Source organism: Thunnus maccoyii, chromosome 16 (assembly GCF_910596095.1).
Source record: "Thunnus maccoyii chromosome 16, fThuMac1.1, whole genome shotgun sequence".
NCBI classification, from domain to species: domain Eukaryota; kingdom Metazoa; phylum Chordata; class Actinopteri; order Scombriformes; family Scombridae; genus Thunnus; species Thunnus maccoyii.
This window is the reverse complement of record NC_056548.1, coordinates 3,387,670-3,411,335: the sequence shown is the minus strand read 5'-3', so window position 1 is coordinate 3,411,335 and position 23,666 is coordinate 3,387,670. Positions and strand designations below refer to the sequence as shown.

Genomic DNA, 23,666 nt, shown 5'->3' with positions numbered 1-23,666 from the left:
TCTCACCACTGCAACCAGCAAATGTTACACATAGTTGCAGATTAATTTTCTATCGATCGACTGATCGATTAATCAACCAATTGTTGTAGCTCTAATCATCTTTCTGTCGATCGACTAAGTCAATTCAGCTCTAAACACAAATATTAAATGACTGTGTATTAAATGAAGTGTGTAATAAAATGTCAATACAGTAATTAGTGCTGATGATGAGACCACATCGCTTTATTTTTATTATGATGATAGAGATGATGATGTTATAATAATGCTAGAACTGCAATGAATAGTTGATTAATCAATTATTTGCCAACTATTAAATTAATTTAAACATTTTCGATTCATCGATTAATCATTCTGAGTCATTTTTTAAAGAAAAAATACAAAAAATATTTCATTTCAGCTTCTTAAATGTCAATATTTTAATGTTTTTTTTTTTTTTTTTCTTACAGTAAATTGAATATCTTTGTGTTGTGGACAAAACGAGACATTTTTCACCATTTACAGACAGTTTATAGACGAAAGGACTAATTGATTAATCGAACAATTACTAGATTAACTGATAATGAAAATAACCATTAAATGCAGCCCTAAATAATGCTGACTAATGTAATGACAGGAGTCGATTAACCACCAACAAACGCTACATCCTTTATAAATTAAATGACAAATATCACAAATAATCTATTACTACATCATACAATAATTTATAACCGCTGCAAAGTGCAGTGCACCGTTGACTGCAGGAATGTGAGATAGTGTCCGTGTTATGAATCTGTCAGGGCCCAAAAATAGCAGCAGTGAACACGTGTGTGTACGGCTGCTTTCAGACCAGCTCATCCGAGCCGTATAATTAGTCCTTGAGGAAGACCAGAGGACTTTTTAATACAGCAGATAACAAGCGGTTGCCCTGCAGTTATAGCTGTAATTACAAAACACACGCTGCAGAGGAAACCTGATACCTGGGATCAATTACAGCTGGATTATGTCCGTTATTATGACGTTTCTGATTAATAAAAAAAAAACATTTAAAACGTGGATTGTACTCACATGCAGCAGAAGTCGATAGTTTTTGTTGAAGATGCAGGATACAGTGAAGATGCAGGTCCAGATAATAATGATCCTCGGTATGTAAGAACAGATCTTTCTCAGTTGAAGTGAACACTAGTTGGTGGAGATGAAACCTGAAGCGCAGCTTGACAGATCTGGAGTCTGCAGAGCTCCAGGACGGACCGGGTGTCACCGGAGAAGCCAGAGCCATACCGGGGGCCGAGCAGGAAACTCACTGGGACACTAAATATAGAAACCAGTCAGGGTTCAACACACACACGCCCACTCCTCAGTTTGGCACTGGTGGCTGTCACCTGGGTTAAAGGTCCAGCCGCAACATGTTTAGTAATGTCAGCTCAGTCTGGGACAAATCCAGGGCCCGGCAACCCCTCTAATTCATTCACAAACACTGAGATGTATGATATAAATGTAACCAGATGGTAAAATCATAATGTCTAAAAACAAAAGTCCATGTGGATGAAGTCCCCGGCTGGGGATGCTTACTCTGGACAGCGGGGGTGGAGGGTGGAGGGAGGGGTGGAGGGAGGTTGGAGCGGTTGTGTCTGCTGGTCAGGGAGCGCAGGGAAAATACCGGAAGTCCAACATAACGCGCTACTTTTTACTGGGCGGCCACTGGTTCCAACGGTGAGAGCGTTTAACAAGTAGGCGATCTTATATTAGTTTGAGATCTTAATGCTGTAAAATAGAAGTTTAATGTTGTTTGATGCACTTATAAAAAAAACAGCGATTGTTTTGGTTGGTTGTTCACACGTGCAGAGCAGTTTTCCGTTAAATCGGTTTGAAACATTATTTCTGTTTTGTGTGTATAAAGCAGAACTGAAATAGCTGCTAAATTTGATATTATATATATGTATATATATTAGCACAGATACCTTAGAACAGTGGTTCTCAAAGGACCCCCAGGGGTCCTTTAGGAGGTTCCAGGGGGTCTCCAGCAAAAAGGGGGATAATTTATTTTCGCTATAATATAATCCATAAGAAACACAATGACAGAATGTTTTACTATTTTGGTCCTGGGTCTCATAAACTTTCTGTAATAAAACATCTAAAAGCAAAAATCTTATCAGATGGAGACCCTGAGACAACCACTGCAGGCAGTGTGGTCAATATGTTTGTGTTGCTCCTGTATAAACAGGTGTAACTGCCGGATTTGTGTCATTTCTGTGCCACACTTGTGCCAATTTGTCACCATTTCTGTGTCGTGTTATCTGTACTGAATTTCTTTTTTTGCTAATGATTTTTTTGCTGAATGTTTCTTTTGTAAATTTGAAAGCCTTCAGTGGAAGCCAAGATTTCTTCTAAGCTTATCTCCATAACTGGAGAAGACTAAAGATCCCATAAACTAACAGAAAAGAAAATAAAGTCCCCATAAAATAGCTTTTGAAGTTGTGTGTAAAATTTATCCTTCATAAATATTGATAAAGCCAGGCTATTGTAGGAAAGAGAATCAGTTAAACCAAGTATTTAAGGATCAGACATCTTACTCTCCACCAGCATGAAGGCCTATTAAACATAACATAACTAATAAATCACTCAGCCTCAGTATGATCAAGATTTCTACATAAATTAAATAAATAAAATGATGAAAACATGCTGATCAGTCAGTTTTCTAACTGACCGTTGAAATTACAAAAATTGCATTAATGCATTAATTCTGACAACTTACTGCAGATGCTGAACCAATGTGCAGCATTTAATGCCACCAACAACAATAAATCATCAAAATGTGTTTAGTCCTGTTTACCTGATGACAATAAACAGTAAACTGTGGCCTTTTTATTTGTGCACCACTGAAACCAAGTACTGAACAACTTTACATGGAGATTCAAAATGTTACAACTAACATTATCCCGAGTTATATATTATATTATAACCAAGTTTGTTTGAGGACAACTTTCTCAAAGCGTCCACATTTTGTAAGTAAGTAAGTAAAACTTTATTTATATAGCATTTTTGTTAACACAGGTCACAAAGTACTTTCCATTGACATTGGCACACAAAAGAAAAGAAAACCATAAAGGACACATTCAAGAACACGCACAGACATCAACGCACATACAAACACAGACAGCGTACAGTCATCGCCCGGAGCACATGCTTGAATTTATCAAATGTTATGGGAAAGCCATCCTTTGTGTAGGTTTTGAAGATGAATCGCACATACTAGTGTCCAGCCAACATAAACTGTCAAAACACCAAAATACAGTATAAGAACAACACGTCTTACATTACATTACAAAGACTTTGTCTTCTGTACTAAACTCTACAAACAAAATCAGCTACCAAAAAAAATCATCAGAAATGAAGGTCATTTTACTACACAGTGTAGCCCTTAAATCATCATATAATCAGCAATAAAATATAAAATGGACTTTATTTTCAGTCTCACAGCAAACAGAGTCTTTTCTCTTCAGTGGAAGCAGTAAACCTGCCTGTTTCTATAGCTGATGGTTATGTACATGAACGTAATCGGCATAAGGAAGAAAAACTTTGGTCGGAAAATTATGAAGAATATTTAGGCTACAGGTCAATGTCAACAGTCGGGGAACGTAATATATTGAAGTACAACTGTGAGGTACATGTACTTTAAATTAATAATTCCCTTCATGCTACTTCCTACTTCTAATCCACTACATTTATTGAAATACAATAGTTACTTTGCTTTAAATTATTGATACAAAATATAATAAATGAATAAATTATGATGTGTTATTATAGATTAAGCTACCCAGCAGTATTTGAAGTAGTTAAAATGGGTCCCGCCTTTAACAGCTGCATCATTAAAGTAACTTTTACTTTTGTTACTTTAATTAATATAATTAATATGTTGCTATGTTAATACTTTTACTTAAGTAAAATCTTTAATACAGAACTTTTACAGTATTTTTACACTGTGGCGTCGCCCATCACTGAATGTCATTCTCTCTATATGGCCACGACTTTACTGTGTGATTAATTATTTTGATTAATGCATTTAAAATGAGCAGGTGTTTGTCACAATGAAAGGTTTGTTTATGCTGGTGCACATCTACGCTGATGTAAAACCACAAAGCAAGTTAAAACACCTTCTATCCATACAGTACGATTCCCTGCGGATCACATCGGATGACACGGCACAGAGGTCAAAGGTCACTCAGGCTCAGGCTCAGCAGTGGAGAGCAGCTGTTGAGCTCTATGTGGAGCTCTAGTGTCCAGACAAATTACATCTGTAAAACATTGATTTATTATTGGCATCTTAATTTGTCAATAATATCAATTACAGTAAGAAAATTGTGACAAATAAGGCTCCTAAAAGACAGAGTATAAAGGAAGGACAAAAGTAAATGAAAGACCAGTACTCAGTATATTTTGTAGGTTTGAAGTCATCACCAGAGGTAGCTTGTGCATTAAAAATAGTTGTTTTTTATTCCACCACAAGGTTATTCACATTCACTGTTTTATTGGCTTAAACACAGTAAAAACAGACAAGAAAAATGTTCCAGCAAAACTTAAAGCATTCAAGAATTCAAGCAGGGATCTCAGTAAAAACAATTTATACACAACTAGAATGGCATAAAAGCAAAAACTAATCTTAGATATCGTGAAATATCATATCTCACAATAAAAGTCAAGGGGTGTGTTCACAGGTTTTTGGAAAGTATTAATACTACAAGTGATCAGCAGAGGTCAGTACAACATCATGTTATACCGGGCTGGTGATGTCTTTATTCATATGAGGATAACTTAAAAACTTTCTTTATTAGATGATCAATTTCTACATATTTTGCCTGCAGTAACTCTATTTATCCTCAGATATCTCACATGTTGGCACTAATCTAGGCAGAACTGGCTTCAGGTGCTACTCATTGAGTCTTTTATTCCCCTTGGAGGTTTTAAAGCTTTAGTATCTGATTTTTTTTTTTAAATAATATCTTATAACTGTTTTTATTAACTCTTTGTTGTCCTCAGATCTAAGATGTGGTTCCTGGTTGCTGCAGTGTGGCCTCATCAACTCTTTCATAATAATCAGGACGGGTTAAATGAAGAAGATGAATTTCCCCCCATAGACATTAAGCTAAAACCTTTCATTTGCAATTCAAAAAGCCGGATTGTGAAAATCCAGGCTTACTCCCTCTGTACTGGATTACAATTAACCTCTTTGTAATCACTTCTGTTATCCAATTTCATGCATTTTGTTATTCCACACCATGCACATTGTTCAATAATAGCCTCCAGATGGGTAATTCTCTCTGACAGCAAGGAGGACAGAGTGTCTGAGAGGAGTGTTAACCTGTCCCTGACTCATCCTCTTCAATGTTTTCTCTAATCTAACTTTAATTGCTTGGCCTCAACTTTCAACTTTACTTTGAAAAGATTCATTTCCCAAACTACTTGAGAGCGGTTCTGCTCTGCTGGCTCCACACGCTGCCCGCAGGGGCCTCTCATGATGGTAATTTCTTGATGAGGCGTTTACTCACCCAAATCAATTCTTCCTTCTTCTTCACATGTCTCTGTCTCTTTCTCCTCCGTCTGTCATTGTTTCCTGCCAGGGCTGATGCATCCTTCCTGTGTGTGTGTCCCAGTGAGCGATCCATGTGGTGAGGCTTGAGTAATATCCAGCTTTCTCTCTTTGTGTGTGTGAGGAAATGTCATGTTGAAATGTCAAATGGCAACAAAGAAAGACATGAGTAAAAGTGGATGAATAGAGGGCAAACAGCACAGTGTCGGAGCTCGGGGCATGTAAGAACAGGAGCCGGGTCTGTCTCTGGAGCCGGCTAATTGAGCTCGGATGAGTGAGAGTAGACACAGGTAGGCGCTGTGTTTGAGTATGTTGTTCTCCTTCTTCCATGTGGGTGACTATGAACAAAAGGGCAGACTCTTTCCTTAATCAAGCTAATGGAGTGGGAACAAGCTGGCTGGCTTGAACTAGATGGGCAGCAACAGGTGGAAGGGCCCTCCGGGGGGGATTTATGATGTCAGGAAGAAGAGAGACTGAGGTGAGGACTTCAGCCTCTGATTGGCAGGACACAGGATGATAAAAAGCCCCAGCTTGTACTTTCAAATCCATTAGCAGGCGGGTTGGGTCTGAGGAGCGTACCGTGACGAGTACTGCCAGGGAATAACTTCAGAGCAAGTACTACAGGTCTGGGTGCTAAAACAGTGAGAGTAACTTCTTGTTAGGTAGCAAAAACCTGCTTAAACTTAAGCGTTTCATTGTATTTAAGTGTGTTTTCAACATTAGCGGCTTTAATTCCTGTGTTTGGCTGCAGGACGACGACGGTGAGTCACAGTTAAGATGACCCTGCAGAGGAGGAAATCACAATGGTAAGTGGATTCAACCTTTATCCTTTAAATCTGATGACACAAGACATTAAAAAGCCACTTATGTTCTGTTTCTCTGTTTCTCACCTTCAGGAGACCTGGACCGCTGCTGTGCTGCTTTCTGCTCTGGATCTCTCTACAACCAGACTCCCTCCACCGGGCGTCAGCCGTCAACCTGAGGCGTTTCATCGGTTGTGCCGTCCGGGAGTTCACCTTCCTGGCCAAGAAGCCCGGCTGCAAGGGCCTGCACATCACCACCGATGCCTGCTGGGGGCGCTGTGAGACTTGGGAGGTGAGGAGCTGTCGTACTGTACACACACACACACACACACACATTCAGAGGAGAGGAGAGGAGTGTAAATGTGATTATACCGGGAGGTGACGTAAGCAAAGCTGACAACTTTACACAAAAGAAATTAGTCTGCTGTTTGCATCAGCTTTTATTTGCAGAAGGAGAGAAGAAGAAGAAGAAGAAGAAGAAGAAGAAGAAGAAGAAGGATTAGATACAGATTCAGTCAGTCGGACGGCCAAATGCAGAGAGAGAGAGAGAGAGAGAGAGAGGGAGACACACACAGTCAGACAGGGAGACAAATACTGTAGATACAAAGATCGGTGATCCCCATGGAGAAAATTTGTTTTCACTTTCCTCCCTCCACAGTGAGGTCAGTGCAAGGTCGGCTGCGAGTACAAGCAGAGAATCAGCTGCAGCACAGACACAATAGATAGACTGACAGATATATAGACAGACAGAGAGACGGATATATATACATGTGGTGTCAAAGAAATATATATTCTGTGTTTATAATACCCCAGTAAGATCTAAGCTTTGTCACCCAGTAATGAGACGCTGACTGAAGTGTAAATCTTGCATGCGGGTGGAGGCTTGCAGAAGGCTTTCAGAGCGGGCATGCACCGAAATTGAGTTAGCGTTCTGCAAGAATGGAAAGCAGCGTGGAATCCAGAGATTGAAGTGACAGCAGCGGTTTCCTTAACAATGCCTCAAGTGCATAAAAGACACAATTGGATTTCATAAATCGCCGGATACTGATTACAAAAAAATGCAGTGAAATCTGAAGTTTCATCTGGTACATTGTATTCAGTGACAGGAGGCATTAGGAAGCTCATGATTCTCTCGGATTCATTATTGCAGTGTAGCTGGTGTGTGTGTGTGTACGCAGGAGGCCTCGGGCTTTGTTTTGCGATACTCTTTGGATCCCCCTCCCCCGCCCCCCCCACCCTCGGGGGAGGAGAGTCATCTTTTTGTTTGCTCTACCCCAAAGGGAGGTCAGAACGCAGCAGAGGGAGTCAATGTCAATGCTTTAGGGACAGTCTGTAGGACAGACAGTTAAAGGGTGAGGGGTCAAATCTGAGACCTTAAGGTCACAGGACACATTCTCTAATTGCAACTACTCAGCTTTAGGATTTACTTTTTTTTTTTTTTTTCCTTCTGTGCATTCAGCTGAAGTTCTGATCCGGAGAAACTTTTAATTACCGCAACAGCAGAATAAGATTAAATTCCTGGAACAGCAGCACTACAAGCAATTAACAGAGGCTTTGCAGATGTGTCATAAATCTCCAGTCAAACACGGCTCGATCGCAAAAAAAACGGAGGTTCGCCGGGAAAAATTAGTTATGTGGAAATAGTGACGAGCTGAGAAAAAGAATTTATTAAAAATGAGAACTCTAATAAGGTGGATTTGTTTCCACGTTAGGTTACTGTGACAGGTAGATTTGTTGCTTGAAAAAAAGTAATTTAAGGTAGCACATTGTGACCACTGCTGGTGCTATGAGTGATGTTTTGAGGAGCAGTTCCATGTATTGCTTGTATGTACATGCACACAAACACAAGGGTACGTTTTTGCCAACTGCAAAGGGCTGAAATGTGTTTCAGTGTTTGCTGTAAATGGTGTGAAATGTGGCGCTTAAAAGAGAAGAAGAAGAAAAGCACAAACTAATGTAATAAATGCAGGTGTTTTATATGATGTAGAACAAGCATTTAACAAATGACAAGCCTTAATGATACACAAATAGGTTAGATAAGTGCAACTTCAAAAATCCGAGCTCCTCCAAACACAATAAAGGCGCCATTTTTATGATGGCATTCCAGCATACAGATACATATATTAATTAAAATATTAGAATTTTTTTTCTCAATCTATCAAAGGAGGGTGTAGGAATGCATATCTCAGTATGTATATATGTATCAATGTGTGTGTATATATGTGCATGAATGTATGAATGTAATTTCTTGTGCTTGTATGGATGTGTGTATGTATGTATGTGTGTGTGTAAGCAGATATTTGTTTTATCATTTTATTATCATGTAAAGCATTTGAACTGCTTTAGTCTGAAATGGTAAATAAATTATACTCAACTGGCTTCATTGCTCAGATAATTTGCTAGGATGCAAATTTAGCAAAGCAGATAAAATGTGAATGTTGCTACTTCAATGGCTAATAAGATGCTCAACTAACAAAGGACCGAATGTGAAAAAACTACTTTTACTTGAAGAATCTTCTGTATTTCGCCATCTTGTTTCGCCATAAGGTCTTGATCAGGATGTTTAAATCTTACACTCGTGTTGCCAAGTTGTTTTCTCCGTTAGCTACCAAACTCAAGCTAGAGAGGAATTAGCTGAACAAATGTGTTGACTAGAGCTGAAAATCTGACATCACATAACACATTTCTGAAGTGATTAAAAGACCAACTGTTTATGAAAATTAGCACAAAGAGAGCCAAGTTGTACATTTAGAGAAAAAAGCTTGTTGCTCTTGAGCTGAAGAAATCCAATATGGCCACCAGAGAGTTTTACACCTGAGACCTGAGTCAGAGCAGAACTCCGAGAGTAATCAAATATAAATCAGATATTTCCATATTAATCACCTATATCAGATGAGAAAATATCTCAGGAGAAAAGTTAAACAAGATTTTTTTTTTCTCGTTTGTGTTTCCAGAAGCCTGTCGTGGACCCTCCCTTCATTGAGTCCTACCAGCGGGTTTGTACGTACAACGAGACTCGTATGGTCACCGTGAAACTTCCCAGCTGCCTGCCAAACGTTGACCCGATGTACACCTATCCTGTGGCTCTGAGATGTGACTGTGGAGTCTGTCTGACCAGCACCACTGAGTGTATCACCTCTGTGTAAAACTAATCTGGACACGCATTTTTTAAAGCTTTCACTTTTTTTTTTTTGCTTTAATTACTGCCAGGGAATCAGAAAAATGTAAATTTAGATCTATGAATCTCATTGGTTGAGTGAAATATCAGTGGATGAGCCATAGAAGCAGATTTGCTTGTTAAGTAAAACTGATCAATGTAAAAAAGGATCTGATCTGAGATTGAGAATAAACAGGTTAATAAAGAAACTCACTTTGGATTTTGCCATTTAGATTTGCCTTTAAAGGATACATCTGGCGATTTTCTATATTTTTCTTATTGTCAACACATTTCCTGCAGAGCCAAACCAACAAAGAATCGATCTACTAAGAAGTGTCCATCCAAAGCCTGATATATCTTATTCCTCCGTGTTGTAGAGACCTCCACTTTCCACCTCCAGAACTATTAAAAACACATCAGTGAGTCACATCAATAGTTTGTTAAGAAATGGCTCCAAAGACTAATAATAACAGCGATCAGGTTTTCAGTCTCCGGAGAGTAGTTCCATGTAAGGCAGACGCCACTGAGCATGTTCAGGAATGCGGTTACGTTTGTAGTGCTTCACTACATATCACAATCTATAGACTTTGTACAACATTGTACGCTGTAAATAACTTTTGTATAAACTCAAGAGGTTGTGATATGTAGCGCAACAAGCTAGCTTACACAGAACTACTCTCCAGAGACTGAAAATGTGAGATTTGTTAACAACAAGAAAAATATAGAAAATCACCAGCCATAATCTTTAAATTCAGAGGATGGCTCTTTGGCACTATTAGAAGTACTTTAACCATTCAAATGATTTCTGTCTCTAGAAAAGGTTATATAACAGACATTAAATACATAAAACTAACCCAAGCCATCATTTTTGTACTCTACAACCAGTTTGTTAAGTAGGCGATCATCTTGTTTCTGAACCAAATATTGAAGGTAAATGTAACTTTGAAACTATCTGGCTTTATAGAAATGTTTATTGTAGTTTCCTGCTCTGCTTATAATGTAATCCAGATGCTCTATTCTGTAAACTGCCAATAAGAATTCATTAGGTATTCAGTGGAAATGTTTGGGTAATTCATACTGTAATTGCTATCTTTTAATATTTTATGATTTTTATTTTCTATCTTTGCTTTAATGACAATAAATGTCAGTTTCATCTGTACAATTGTGAGTGCATCTCTAACCTACATTGCATTATATTCCAAATAGATCATTTAAGTCAAGTCCACTCTTACACCTACTGTAAATGCACATATTTGATCTAAAATTATCATTTTAGTCAAACCATTTCCTCATTAAAATACTATGAGCACCAACCCTTACTGTGTTTTTTCTCCTCTAGAAATGTGTGTTTTCTTTTAACAAGCTCTATTGGCAGATCAAAGGTCAAGCCCAGCTGCAGAACAGCATCTCTGGAGTAAGTAGGGATGCAGAATTCTGCTAGTAGTATTTCTCAGACCTTCCACTTATCATCCTAATATAATAATATGATCACATATTATATTGTACCACAAACTACATCACCACAGTAGCAGCAGCTATAACTTTTTCTTAGAAGGCAATCATTGTAAGGTTTGCGATTGCAGTAATTGACATAATTAATAATTGGTCTTTTAAAGAATAATCAGACTTTGATGGTTGCATAGTGATGTGACCGCTCGTTAGTGTTTAATTAACCGACCTGAGCTCTGAGGCCAAACTTCCTGCTGGTTAGTCATCAGTGGCGGGGCAGAAAAACAGCCCTTACTAAGTGTTGTTATTTGTATGATTCCCAAGGAGAACAGGGTTTATGTAACGTCTGAGCGCTCACATGTCACTGAGGGGTTGCCGGGGCTGCGTTTGAGCCCCGGCGCTGCGAGGGAAACAGAACACAGTCCTCCCACGATACAAAACCCTCCCCGTTCCTCTGTCTAAATCTGTTTGGCTTCGTTCACACTGCAGATCCTCGTGCTTCACTTTCAACTGCTGCAGGAATCCAATTTTATTTTTGGATGGCTTTACTCTGCCGTCTCAATTTTTAAAATTTTGAATGTTAAAACATGGGCAAAATAAAATATCTGGAGAAAATCTGTTTTAAAAATTAAATTTGAAGCTTTTTTTTATTACTGGTGCATAGTCAACAACTTAATTGTGTTTTTATCCCCATTTGTGTCTTCATTTTTTACTATTAGAGACATTTTGATCTGTCCTCATCACAAGACGACCTTGTTCACTGTAAAATGCTGTGATTAGGGGTGTGCCCAAATACAAATACGTTACTCAGCAAAGCACAAATAGTGGGTTTTTTATGAATATTTGTTTCATACAAATATTTTAAAAATTATTTGTTTTCGGGAAGAAAAAGAAAATGTAGAAGCTAAGAAACGTGATAGCGTTTGGAATCGTACCAAACAATACACAGAGCACCTCAGGTTAAATAAACAGCTGCATAACCAGAAAAGTTAGATAAAGAGTTGTTTGTGCCAACTGATACACAGAGCACAGAGCACTTCATGTTAAAACAACAGCTGGGTAACCAGAGGAGATAGATGAGGAGTTGTTTTCAAAAGGTCCGGTTACAATCTCTGGAGAAGCAAATACTCTTGTTGCCAGGTCGCGCTGACCTATGCCGATCATTGACACACCCAAAAAATGTCAGGCCGCCAGACAAACAGGAGACATCTGGGAATAGTCTTTGCACACAGCTTGCAAAGACGAAATTAAGAAATGTCCTACTCCCATTGGTCAAAATCCAAGTGATCATTGACTCACGAAAGTGCCAAAAGTCACGTTCGCTTTGGTATAAATAGGGGTTGGGTGTGAGCTGAAAGGGGCTGCTGCATCGGTGATTTTCTGAGTTTTGTATGTTCGTGTGAAATGAAATAAACTCCCGCTGGTTGTCTACTCATCTCTCTGGTCTCAGCGTTTGGTGTGAACATCTTTAATATAGCCTGATTTGAAACCCCTATAAAAACATGTCAAATAACAGAGTGCAGGTCATCACATCGCTATCTCAGTGTCTCTCCTCTGCTCCGCTGTTACGTCCATCAGCAGGTCTCAACGAGAGGAGTCACATCCACCTGCTACATGACGCACATTTCCTAATTTGGACATCAGTCCCGGAGTTGAGAGGTGTTCCCCAGAGATAAAGCTGAGCTACTGACACATGAAGTGCTTCCAAGGGACTCTCCATTACCTGTTGTTCCCACTCTCCTTTAGAAAGAAGAAAGGGCAATAAAATAGGCAATAAATGAAAAGTGCAAAGCAATAATCACCTTTGAAGTTCTTCCCTACACATTACACAGTGTGCTGTAGTGTAGAGGTCTGTCTGCAATGAGGCAATGAGTAAAGTTTTAGCTCAGTAGTCAGCGCAGTCATCTATGATCTGGGAGACTCCAGTACGAAAGCCTTTGCCAAGTGAAAACAATAAGCCTATTTACTATGTGATTGACTGTCAGATGTTATAAAGACACACGTGTTCAGACTTGGTGATTTTGTGAATTCATTGAGAACATACAATCTGTAAACTAAATCAGGGCTAAGTCGCTGTAAGCTGCAGTGTAAACATGCTCATTCACTCACATACGCACACTCACAGCCAGTCTCTTATCTATTTTTTTTTCAAATTGTATTGTTTCTATATAAATCAGGTCTTTTCTTTCCTCTGTCTAAGCCCACACACTTATATTGTACACACAGACTAAAATGTCATCGTGCAGCTCATAGAAAATGTTTTTATGCTATAAATTGTACATTTCCAGACCTCAGACAGGCCTAAACAAAGCATTAAAAAGAAAAAAATAGAATATTATTGAAATTGTCCCTTTTCATTACATACTTCCTTTCAAATTCATCACTGCATTCATATATTTTATCTGATATTCTCAGTGTCAGTTAATTAAAAGGTTAGAGGTTTATTTTGACAAAGTAAATGTCCTCACATCGACCAAACTTGTGACCTTCCGGCTCCGGTCAGGTCAGATCGAAGTGACACTAAGAGACGATGTGTTATCATCATGACTGACACTGTGTCACTTAGCGCAAAGATAATCGTTAGGTGCCATTGATCCTGCTCCATTTTTAGAAGCTAAATCAGTACTTTGATATATACCTGGTTGACTAATAGGAGTCAAGTAAAACTAACAGGTTGACTTTCACATTCAAAACAGTGAGTGACTGTAAGTGAAATGTACCCTTTAATGCACAGAAGAATCCTTTTGTTGTTGATTTTAGACTATTTTTAGAAGCTGAAACTGAAACTTACCGTAATCTGTCAAAGTAAAATGTATTTTGACTGGCCTATGTTGAGACTAAAGTTACATCTGCTTACTGTCTTCTTTTACAGCACATGTTACAGCAGACAGACGACACTCTTATCTACATACGTTAAAGGCAGGGATCAGATGGGTTCAGGACTAGATGCTTGTCTGTTGATGGAGCTCTTGTAAAGACCTTTTAAATTACAGAGCAGCCTCTAAGTACACTAAGCCCCTAACCCTAACCCTAACCCCTAACCCTAACCCTAAACCTAACCCCTAATCCTAACCCTAACCCTAACCCAACCCTAACCCCCTAACCCTAACCCCAACCCTAACCCCCTAACCCTAACCCCCTAACCCTAACCCTAACCCTAACCCCTAACTCCTAACCCTAACCCTAACCCTAACCCCACTGATAGATCTGGTTGAGTCACCCTGCTCAGTTTAATCTGCTCAGTTGCCAACAGTTAGATAAGTACACACCACATTAGCGAGTACACAAGTGAACATTTTTAAATATTACAGTGAACAAAAAAACATTGAAGCATATATGGTGTTTTTTTTCCTTTTGTAGAAGTCCAAACTGTCGATAAATAATGCAAAAGTGAATACTGCTTTTAACTTATTTCTTACAGATTTGATCTGAATTAAAATGTTACACTTATATTTTACATTACTGCAGATGAGTGTTTTAATTTATATGTGAGATTATATGTGAAATGTGGAGAGTTTACGTTGCATTTGCTTATTTGGAATTCAAGCAAAATGTAGTTTTAATTCAGACAAACAAAAGAAAAAAATCAAAATTGCTATGTTTGAAAAAGCAGATACAGTATAATTCAACACAACTCTAAAGAATACAAAAAATGAAATTATGTGTGTATTATGTATGTGTACATATATATATGCAGCTAATAAAATGAAAATACTATAATAATAATAATAATAATAATAATAATGAAAAATTCAATTGTAAGTGCCTTTTACATAACCCGAGGACAATAACAACAACGATAGCAATACTAGCAATGATTATGAATGAAGGCAATTATTTGCACCCATCAGTCCTGCAGAAGCTGAAAACACCACATTACACAGCTGTAACTAAAGACGGGAACATGCATAAACAAACATCAGTCTGTGTGAATACTGCAGAGGCTTTTAAGGGTGACGGGAGAACGGAGAGGTTAAAAGGAGAAACAGAGGAGAGGTTAGCTCTCCTGGGACCTCTATTATCTTCAACATCCCTGACAGGAGAGTTGCTCTAACAACTCCCGCTGTCCTAATCATTCCTGACATTACCACTTCCTCCTTCGGCTGTGGGGGGGTGGGGGGGGGGGGGGGGGGGGGGGGTGGTTGGAACAGCTCTTGGCAGGAGGACTATAACGCAGAAGCAGAGACGGAGGAGGAGGTTCTTACCATCAACAGAGATTCCTAACCTGAGGTCTGAAACCTCCTCTGGGAGCTCAGAGGGAGACACAATGACTCAGCCAGATGCCCTTTATTCAGGGTGAAACGAGCCATTCTTATTTTTAAAAAGGTAATCCAGAGGGTCTATAACTGTGTTACTGTGACAAATTCTTTGTTAGATGGTGAGATTTTTGATTTTACAAGTCACTTTCCAACCCATGCTCTGAATTTTGAAACAAAAACGATGATATACCTTCTAGCTTAGTATTTTCATTGTGTAAAGCTATTTTAATATTAAAAATGAATCAAGAGACTGTATGTAATGTAAAAAGAGCTGTTGATGGTGATTAAAAGAATTATCCCCCAACACTGCAGCTTTTTGAAGCTTTTTAGCCTGTCTGGTTCAGCTGTTTTCAGTGAATAAGCTCTGCACAAGGGGTGTGCCCAAATACAAATATGTTATTCGGCAAAGCACAAATAGTGCCTTTTGTTGTTGTTTTTTTTTTACATATATTTGTTTTACACAAATATTTTAAAAATGATTTGTTTTCAGGAAGAAAAAAAATCATGTTAAATACCAGCGCACAGGTCGGTTACATCGCTATCCCAGTGTCTCTCCTCTGCTCCGCTGTTACGTCTATCAGCAGGTCTCAACAAGGGGAGTCACATCCACCTGCTACATGATGCACATTTCCTAATTTGGACATCAGTCCCTGAGTTGGGGGATGTTCCCCAGAGATAAAGCTGAACTACTGACACAAATGAGGTGCTCCCAAGGGAACACTTCATGAGCACTTATTGATTTTTAAGCCTCTGTCCACTTTTATTCGAATACAAATACAAATAATTTTGCTGCCTCAACAAATACAGATACAAATACAAATACTGGGCCCTCTGCACATCCCTACTCTGCACACTACCTGCCCAGCACCAACCAGCAAAGAGTGGCAAAGTTAGTGACCAGCTGGTGAAGAAAGTTGGGGGGGGGGAATCATCAGGTGGACATAAACACAACTCTTGTGGAAGTTCCTCTTCCCCACATGGCCAAATCACTCAAAGCAAAAGAACTGAACAATCATTATATCTCAGAGGCAAAAAAGACACTTGTCAAGCAAAGCTCTTCAAAGGCGTCAGGCTCTCTATATGATCAGTGGGATTAGAGGCAGAGCACAACCCCTCTCCAAGAAATTATACTCATATATGACTCTCAACATAATGAGAAAAGTTGTTAATTAGTGTATTTGGCAAATTGCAAAAAGTGAAATGTTCAGTGACCTTTTCTTTCCTACCAAAATATCTGATCTTGCAGTATGGTTATGTTTAAGCACTGGCAGTACTTTGTTAAGGTTAGGGTGAGATGTTCTTCGTTTAATACAGAAATAAGTTTACACAGTTTAACACAAAAAAGCGCTCGTAATGATCTTTTATCAGAGATAAAGAAAATTAAGACGGTGACAAGAAGAGTTTGGGTGCATGAAACCTTTCTCATCCTTTTTATTCATCACGAGTCGCTTTCAGGTTATGTTGCTGACGATTGTCATCTCATTGGTTGCATAATTATGTGCAAATGTCAAACTTGAAACTGCATGAAATCTGAGAATAAGAAAAGCAATAAAGGAGCATAGAAAAACAACAGCTGACATTGCCACAAAGCGATTTTACCACTGAAGATGTGTAGAGAGTAGGGATGTGCAGAGATCCCAGTATTTGTATTTGTATCTGTATTTGTTGAGGCAGCAAAATTATTTGTATCTGTATCTGTATTCGAATAAAAGTGGAAAGAGGCTTAAAAATCCTGTTTTTGTTTTTATGACACTTTTCATTTTAGAAAATTAAAGTGTTACAATAAGTTTTCATGAATAAACTACCTTATGACGGAGGTCCCCACATCGGGTCTTGAACTGGAGTCTCCCAGATCATAGATGACATCGCCTCATGCAGACAGACCTCTACCTATTTATACACCCATAACACAGAGACAGCACACCATGTAATGTGTAGGGAATAACTTCAAAGGCAACTATTGCTTTGCACTTTTCATTTATTGCCTATTTTTTTACAACCTAACTTTGTGGAAAGGAGAAGGGGAACATCAGGTTATGGAGAGTCCCTTTGGAGCACTTTGCTTGTGTCAGTAGCTCAGCTTTATCTCTGGGTAAAGCTTTCTTATGCTCAAATAATTTTTAAAATATTTGTATGAAACAAATATTCCTATAAAACCCACTATTTGTGCTTTGCCGAATAATGTATTTGTATTCAGGCACACCCCTATTAGAGAGTTCCTGAACTTGAAAAACTGAAAACTATAACAAACTGTTGATCCTTCGTGCAGGTTTGATTTTCTGAAGGGGTAACATGGTCAAAAAAGCTAAAATGTTGTAATTCCAAATCAGAAATCTAATCAGCAATGAAACAAGGTAATTATGTTGTGGTTTGTGATCATAAAACCTGTTTCAGATAGTAAAATAACCAAACTACATGCCTTTACATGTAGTTTTCTCGATTTAAATGGTAGTCACAAACCAGTATTAGAAGTGACACTACACTGCTGTGCCAACCTGGCAATTACATACCTAAAATCCATCTAATTGACATCTTTCAGGCTCTTTCTCTCAAACTACTACTGTAAGTGTAGGTCACTAAAACTGGGTCAGTTTCCCACTTCTTCTCACTGATAACCCACAGGGTGGGATTAAGGGCAGGTGAGATGATTTTGCTGTCAAACCTTAAGGGCAACCTCCCTTTCCGCTGCCTCTGAAACAGCTTGACAGATACCAACTGGGGTTATGAATTATACAGTCGCTCCTGCAGGGAAACGGGGATGGCGAGGAGGATCTGTGTGGATGATGGAGCTTCCTTTAGATGGAGAGAGTGGTAGAGCGGCTGAGTTGGGTGAGATTTCTCCAGGGACGTACCCCACTGTAGATCGTTATCGCCTTTATTGCCATTGACATGTAATATGACAGAGGTGACGTGAATGATGGCTGATTGATGAACATGCTTTCATTGGCAGATGATTCTGCACACAGCATTTTTTTTCCAGCTGTGGAATCATGGAAAGAAACATGGGAAGTAATAATTTATCAGTTTCTTTGTTGGTTTTAAACTAAGGAGGAAAGTACATTTGCAGGTACTGGTACTTTACTTGGTTATATACATTAGGGATTTTTTGATTTTCTTTATATTTCCAGTAAAGAACAGGAACAGGAAAAAGAAGCACACTCCGACTACTAGAGAGCGGACTCATTGGGAGGTGGGAGGGGGTCCTTGAAGAGACAGGAGCTAAAAAAAGCCTGTTTCAGACAGATGCTGAACTGAGGGGCTGCATAAAGGGCCAGTAGAAGATAAATAAGGAGTTTTTAACTGTAAATCATGCAAAGATATTCCAGTAGAGCCCCAGAATAAGACATATAGACCTGGAAATGTGCATGTAATTTTAACCCAAACCATGATCTTGTCTTAACCTTACTAACTAATTCATTTTTGTGCCAAAACCGAAATTTCTCTTACCTCTAACATGTAGCCTTTGTGCCTATAATTACAGGGGAACTCAACTGAGTTTACAGGTCTTGGGGAGTGCCACTAATGTGAACAGGTCTAAAGCCTTTTGTGGCTCTAGAGGGAGCTGTGTAAATCCAATATGGACTTACTTCCTAGGATACATGACTGGGACTGGCTGATAGGGCTGCGAGATCGGAAATGCTGACAGGGGTAATTTTGGAAGGAAATTACAAACAACATATTGATGGCTGAAGAGCAAAACCTCCTACCTGAAAAATGCACTTTTTTGAGAAAACTAAAAAAAACTTGTTTTCTTGCAGAATGCTATTTGTTAAGGACACCCAATACATAATATGCTGTTTTTGGACTATATTATTATATTATACTTTATAATTATATTATTTGTTAACAATACCGACTAGATATTAATGCCTCGCAAAGTGCAGATAGGAGCATTTGCACTTGGTGCAAGTTGGAAGAGGTTCTATAAAACAATGCTCTAAATTAAGTTAATAATTAAAATTAAATCAAAAATAAAATTGTTTTCTGGTAAAAAGATGTAGTAAATGTAATAGTTACTACATTGTAGTATAGTGGGGTCAAAATTCCTTAAATTCAGTATATTTGCCTCCTTGTCCGCTGGAAATGAATGTTCAGTGATTCGTGCTGTAGCTTCTCTACACATCCAGAGACTCTGCGTTGTGTTTTTGTTTTGTTGTGTGACTTTTCTGTCACAACGAAGGGCGGGATTATCTTGCAGACAGACTGAATATGAGCAGCCTTCTTTGTTCTCATCATCCAAAGTGAAATCCACCAATCAGAAAATTCTGCAGATAGGAGGTTTTGCGCTTTGGCCATCGATATTTAGTTTGGAGGACTTCTTGTGGGATAAGCTGATAAATAGCAGTAATAACTTTCTGTCTTCATTCATTCTACTTTATTATTTTATTTCTTTCCCTGTTCTTTCCATCTTATCTTTATTTCACACTTCCTAATGTCTTTCCTTCTTTCCTTCCATTTCTTGTTCAGCTGATCCATATGCAAAAAAAAAATTCTGGAACTAGACACACATTCACATAAGCAAAATGTTCAAAGCGCTTTATAGAAAGAAAAAAATATATTAGAACAATATTTATACAATATTCTACAAGAGGAAAATAATGACTCAGCCACTAACTACTCACTAGAGAGAGAGGAGGATAAAGTCTGTTAAAGTAGAATAAGATAGAATAAGAAATACAGTTTCCATGCAGTTGCAATGGAGTAATGGTGTAAATGTAATAAAAACAAAAGTACATGAACACATGAGAGTCCTTATACTTTGGATACTTTCCTATTAACATTTGTTTACCTTTATATAATTTTGAACACATACTTTTACCTGAGAAGAGTAAATTTCTACTGTGATATATCTGTTTTACTTAATTCACTTCGACCATTGGTTCATAGGTCTCACCATCCCCCCCTCGCTGCATTAGGGCAGATCGCCCACCGGATACAATCTGTCAGCCTATCAGCCTTGAATACCATTGACATATAATATAACCGTGACGGGTGGCGGTGGGGTCACAGCACGCCCACCTCCTCTACAGGAGATAAAAACAATAATGCCACTACAACAACGGGAGGTCACCCCACTGCCACTACACTGCTGTGTTAGGCATTACATAATCTCATTCAGCCAGGAGCATAAAAAAAAATGCCAAAGCATTTTTTATCAACACAGAGAGATACAGACTTCTACATTCATATTTTAGGGATTTAAGCTGATGCTTTCATCTGCAGGTACCAAATACTTAGAAGCAAAACAATACAGAGACGAGTACAAATGTGAAAATGTCTGTGACCTGATGATGATGCAGTGACCTCAGGAACAGATGGTGGTGAAACAGAAGGATACAAGTAGAGGAGAGATAATGAGATACACTGTGCAGTTGATTTAATGTCTCTGTTTGTAAATTAAAAGACAGAAATTGATTCTGGCAACAACAAACGTGGTATTAAACTGTGATTTAAAACTGATATAATTGATATTTTTTTAAATGCCAATGTATGAAATGACAGTGTGTAATGTGTTGGGCGTGGCTCATATTGATGAACCTACAGAGAGTTATCACTGACTCTACAGCTCCCATCGGCTTTACGGAGCTTTATAGTGAGTTTCAGCTCATTGTTTATCTGTCCGGCTGTAACTTAACTGTTTTGGTTCACTCTCAGCGCTCTCATAGCGTCGTTTTCAGAGAAAAAGCTGTAAAAAGCCACTGTATACTACCTGCTCAGCACCAAACGGCAAACTGACACAGTTAGCTGTAAACTAGCTGGTGAACATAGTGGAGCATTTAGCAGCTAAAGAACCAGATATTTCCCTCAGGAGTTGGTGGAGAACAAAAACAGAGCTAAAAGAGAGTGAATATTGGACTTATAATCACCAGGTGGACAGAAACATGACTCCAAATGAATGATTGATCGATTGAATTGATTTATTGACTAGGACAGTGTGCAGTATTAAGCATAAATGATGCACTGCACCAGAGTTAGCTTGAAGCTAATTTGCATCTGTGGTCCATTACAATTAAAAAATATTTGAAATGACAGCTTTTGTGCCTTTGGAACACAAACCAACAAATATACCAAATAAGTGCACATTTAAAAAAAAAAAAATCTTAAAACTCACTTGTATTCTTTGGCTATTTCATGCTCCTCTCCTTTTATTGTCTTTTTCTTTTTCCTCTCTGTGAAGATTGTACTTTCTGATTTGAAAATTGCTATACAGGGTTAGTTACTTATTTATGAAGCGTTTTAGCAAGGGCAATTGGAGCCAATTGGAGCACACCTGTCAGTTATGATGATGTTAGCTCAGTGGGTCGGTGGGCTTTAGATCCTGAATATTCCACCAGTTGGATTCCTTTCCACCTCCTCTTGATGATGTAATCTGCTGAAATCAAACAAATGATTTATCATGTAAGAAACAGACCCAGAACACATACAGACACGCACACACTGTACATAGATATACATGACGGCACAGTCCACAAGATTCAAAATGATGCATACACACACACACACTCACTTCAAAACAAGCACGGAGGATAATCTGATCATTTGTGAAGACAGTGATGGTCTCTTCAAAGAGCAATAGATCCAAGAGAGACAAGATTCTCATTTCTTTAGGGTGTTTCTACTGATGTTTGACAATCTATCGATCCAGATCAGCTGTTTAATTATGATGATGGCACCGGCGGAATTAGCATGATGTTCGGACCAAATGGATATTTTTTAAATTGTTGTCCTTACCAACAGTGTCTAGTTGTCAGTTTTAATTGACACTTATGCCACAGGTTCTGATCATGTGGAAGTTACAATGATTATGAGTTTCCAACTTCTGGTATGACTCATTTTTCTGGAAGCTCCGACGTATCTAACTTGGCTCTAAATAATCCGGAAGTGCCTGATAAAAGCAAACATGGACGCCTCATGTCAACCAAAGTCTTTTCAAGGCAATTTAGTGCTAATTTATTCATATATTGCTGTACCTACTGAGCATACACGCACAGTACTTAATCCTCACATGACTCTTGCACTTGTCTTGCAAGATTGCATCTTCATAAAGACTACAAGATAAACTTGCAAATCAATGGTTCGATGACATGAATGTTCGAAACATGGCAATGCATACAGCTATCCTATAAGTTAAGCAAATTTGCAGAGTGGCAGTTAGTATTGGGAATAAATTATGTTTATGGTAATAGACAATTTGCTGGTTAAATACAACACAAGTGTCCTGAAATAGGAAAATAATGAACCAAGCAGAGTCCAAAAATAAGAGTTCCCTCCACCAGTGTCCCAGTTCCCTGTACTGGGACACTGCTAGCGTACTATAAAATGGACTCTAGATAAAAAGAAATTATGAAGACTGAAGACTGTACCTGTGATAGACCTTGCTAGTGTATTATCCATTTAGCAGACAAACCATAAGCAGGCTAGTTGGAGTGGCTATGTTGGCAAGCTAGCTAGTGGAGTTAGCGAAACCGTTAGCTAGTGTCCTGAAATAGGAAAATAATGGCGAGATTACTTTACGCCCTCCTGACGTCGATGCTGCATTAAACTTAATCTCACAGTCACTAAGAAGATTGCCTTTCACCTGTTGAGTTGTTATTTTTAAGATTTTTCTGGTAACTAATTTTATGAATGAGTGACTGAAATATCATCTTTCTCATGTGTCAAGTGTTTCCTCACAACAGGCTCACAACAGCTACTGTAAGTCTTCAATTTTATAATTTCTAAAATGAGACCATAATGACTTGTTGAAAAAAATGATTGACTTAGAATTTCTAGAGAGAAGTTGACACTTTTTGAATGAAAGTCAATTGGAGCCAGGATCTAGTGGCCATCGGTGGTATTGCACTTTAATGTACTTCCTCTTCTACTTCCTGGATTCAGCCTCAAGCCACTTATTTTAAATATTAATATCACCTGTGACATCTTGTTGAATCATAGAATCTCATTTTCCAACATTTTGGTAACTTTAACAAGTGTAAAATAATCTCACAAATCTTTTTTGTTCTAATCATCGATATTTAATGAGTCACCCAGCCGAATCCATACTGAGAGCAATGAAATAGTGCAGCTGAAATCACATATGAATAATAAATAGGTTTGGATGTGATCTCTTCACATGGCTGCTGCTAATTCTTTGCACCCATTTTTTGCAGTTTTTGAATAAAAAGGGAAAGAAATACACTTGCTGATGTCAAACTCTGTATTTTAGACATACAAAGGTGCACAATTTTATGCTTAGTACTATATTTTTTTTTCATTTTGGAGCAGGTCTGTCCAGTTGAGTTGTAACAATGTTTTGACTTTGAAAACTACTATAAAATACTAAGTGAAATTGCCACTAAAGCTGTTTTTTTCCACACAAAAAGAAAACAGCTACACAAAATGATTGACACTAATAAACAAACAATTCTGGAGTAAACGAGCTTCAGAAGCACCTT

At 38.3% G+C, this 23,666-nt stretch overlaps 2 protein-coding genes and 1 long non-coding RNA gene across 3 annotated transcripts in view; 1 reads left to right on the top strand and 2 right to left on the bottom strand.

Annotated features, from left to right (window-relative positions):
* syne2b (spectrin repeat containing, nuclear envelope 2b) overlaps positions 1–1,444 on the bottom strand; it is a 170,572-nt gene extending 169,128 nt beyond the window's left edge. Inside the window, exon 1 of the mRNA XM_042388688.1 lies at positions 1,045–1,444. The gene's annotated coding sequence lies outside the window, so the exon portion shown is untranslated. The remainder of the gene's footprint in view (positions 1–1,044) is intronic.
* A 4,356-nt stretch (positions 1,445–5,800) lies between these two features.
* gphb5 (glycoprotein hormone subunit beta 5) lies at positions 5,801–9,992 on the top strand. Its single transcript, XM_042388648.1, has 4 exons — positions 5,801–5,853; positions 6,315–6,369; positions 6,460–6,658; positions 9,321–9,992. Exons 2-4 carry the CDS (start codon positions 6,341–6,343, stop codon positions 9,510–9,512), a joined length of 420 nt encoding a protein of 139 aa, XP_042244582.1. The 5' UTR covers positions 5,801–5,853; positions 6,315–6,340; the 3' UTR covers positions 9,513–9,992.
* On the bottom strand, positions 6,573–22,806 carry LOC121880997. Its single transcript, XR_006091683.1, has 3 exons — positions 22,596–22,806; positions 21,503–21,601; positions 6,573–6,674 (listed from the first exon to the last, which is right to left on the bottom strand). It is a non-coding gene; the product is annotated as an uncharacterized LOC121880997 (long non-coding RNA).
* Positions 22,807–23,666: the final 860 nt, after the last annotated feature.

What these genes read in the sequence shown, in the direction of transcription:
- gphb5 (XM_042388648.1), top strand. Translation starts at nt 6,341, where the DNA reads ATGACCCTGCAGAGGAGGAAATCACAATG. An exon ending in CAGAGGAGGAAATCACAATG is followed by an intron (nt 6,370 to 6,459) that starts GTAAGTGGATTC and finishes TCTCACCTTCAG; the next exon opens with GAGACCTGGACCGCTGCTGT. An exon ending in GGCGCTGTGAGACTTGGGAG is followed by an intron (nt 6,659 to 9,320) that starts GTGAGGAGCTGT and finishes TTGTGTTTCCAG; the next exon opens with AAGCCTGTCGTGGACCCTCC.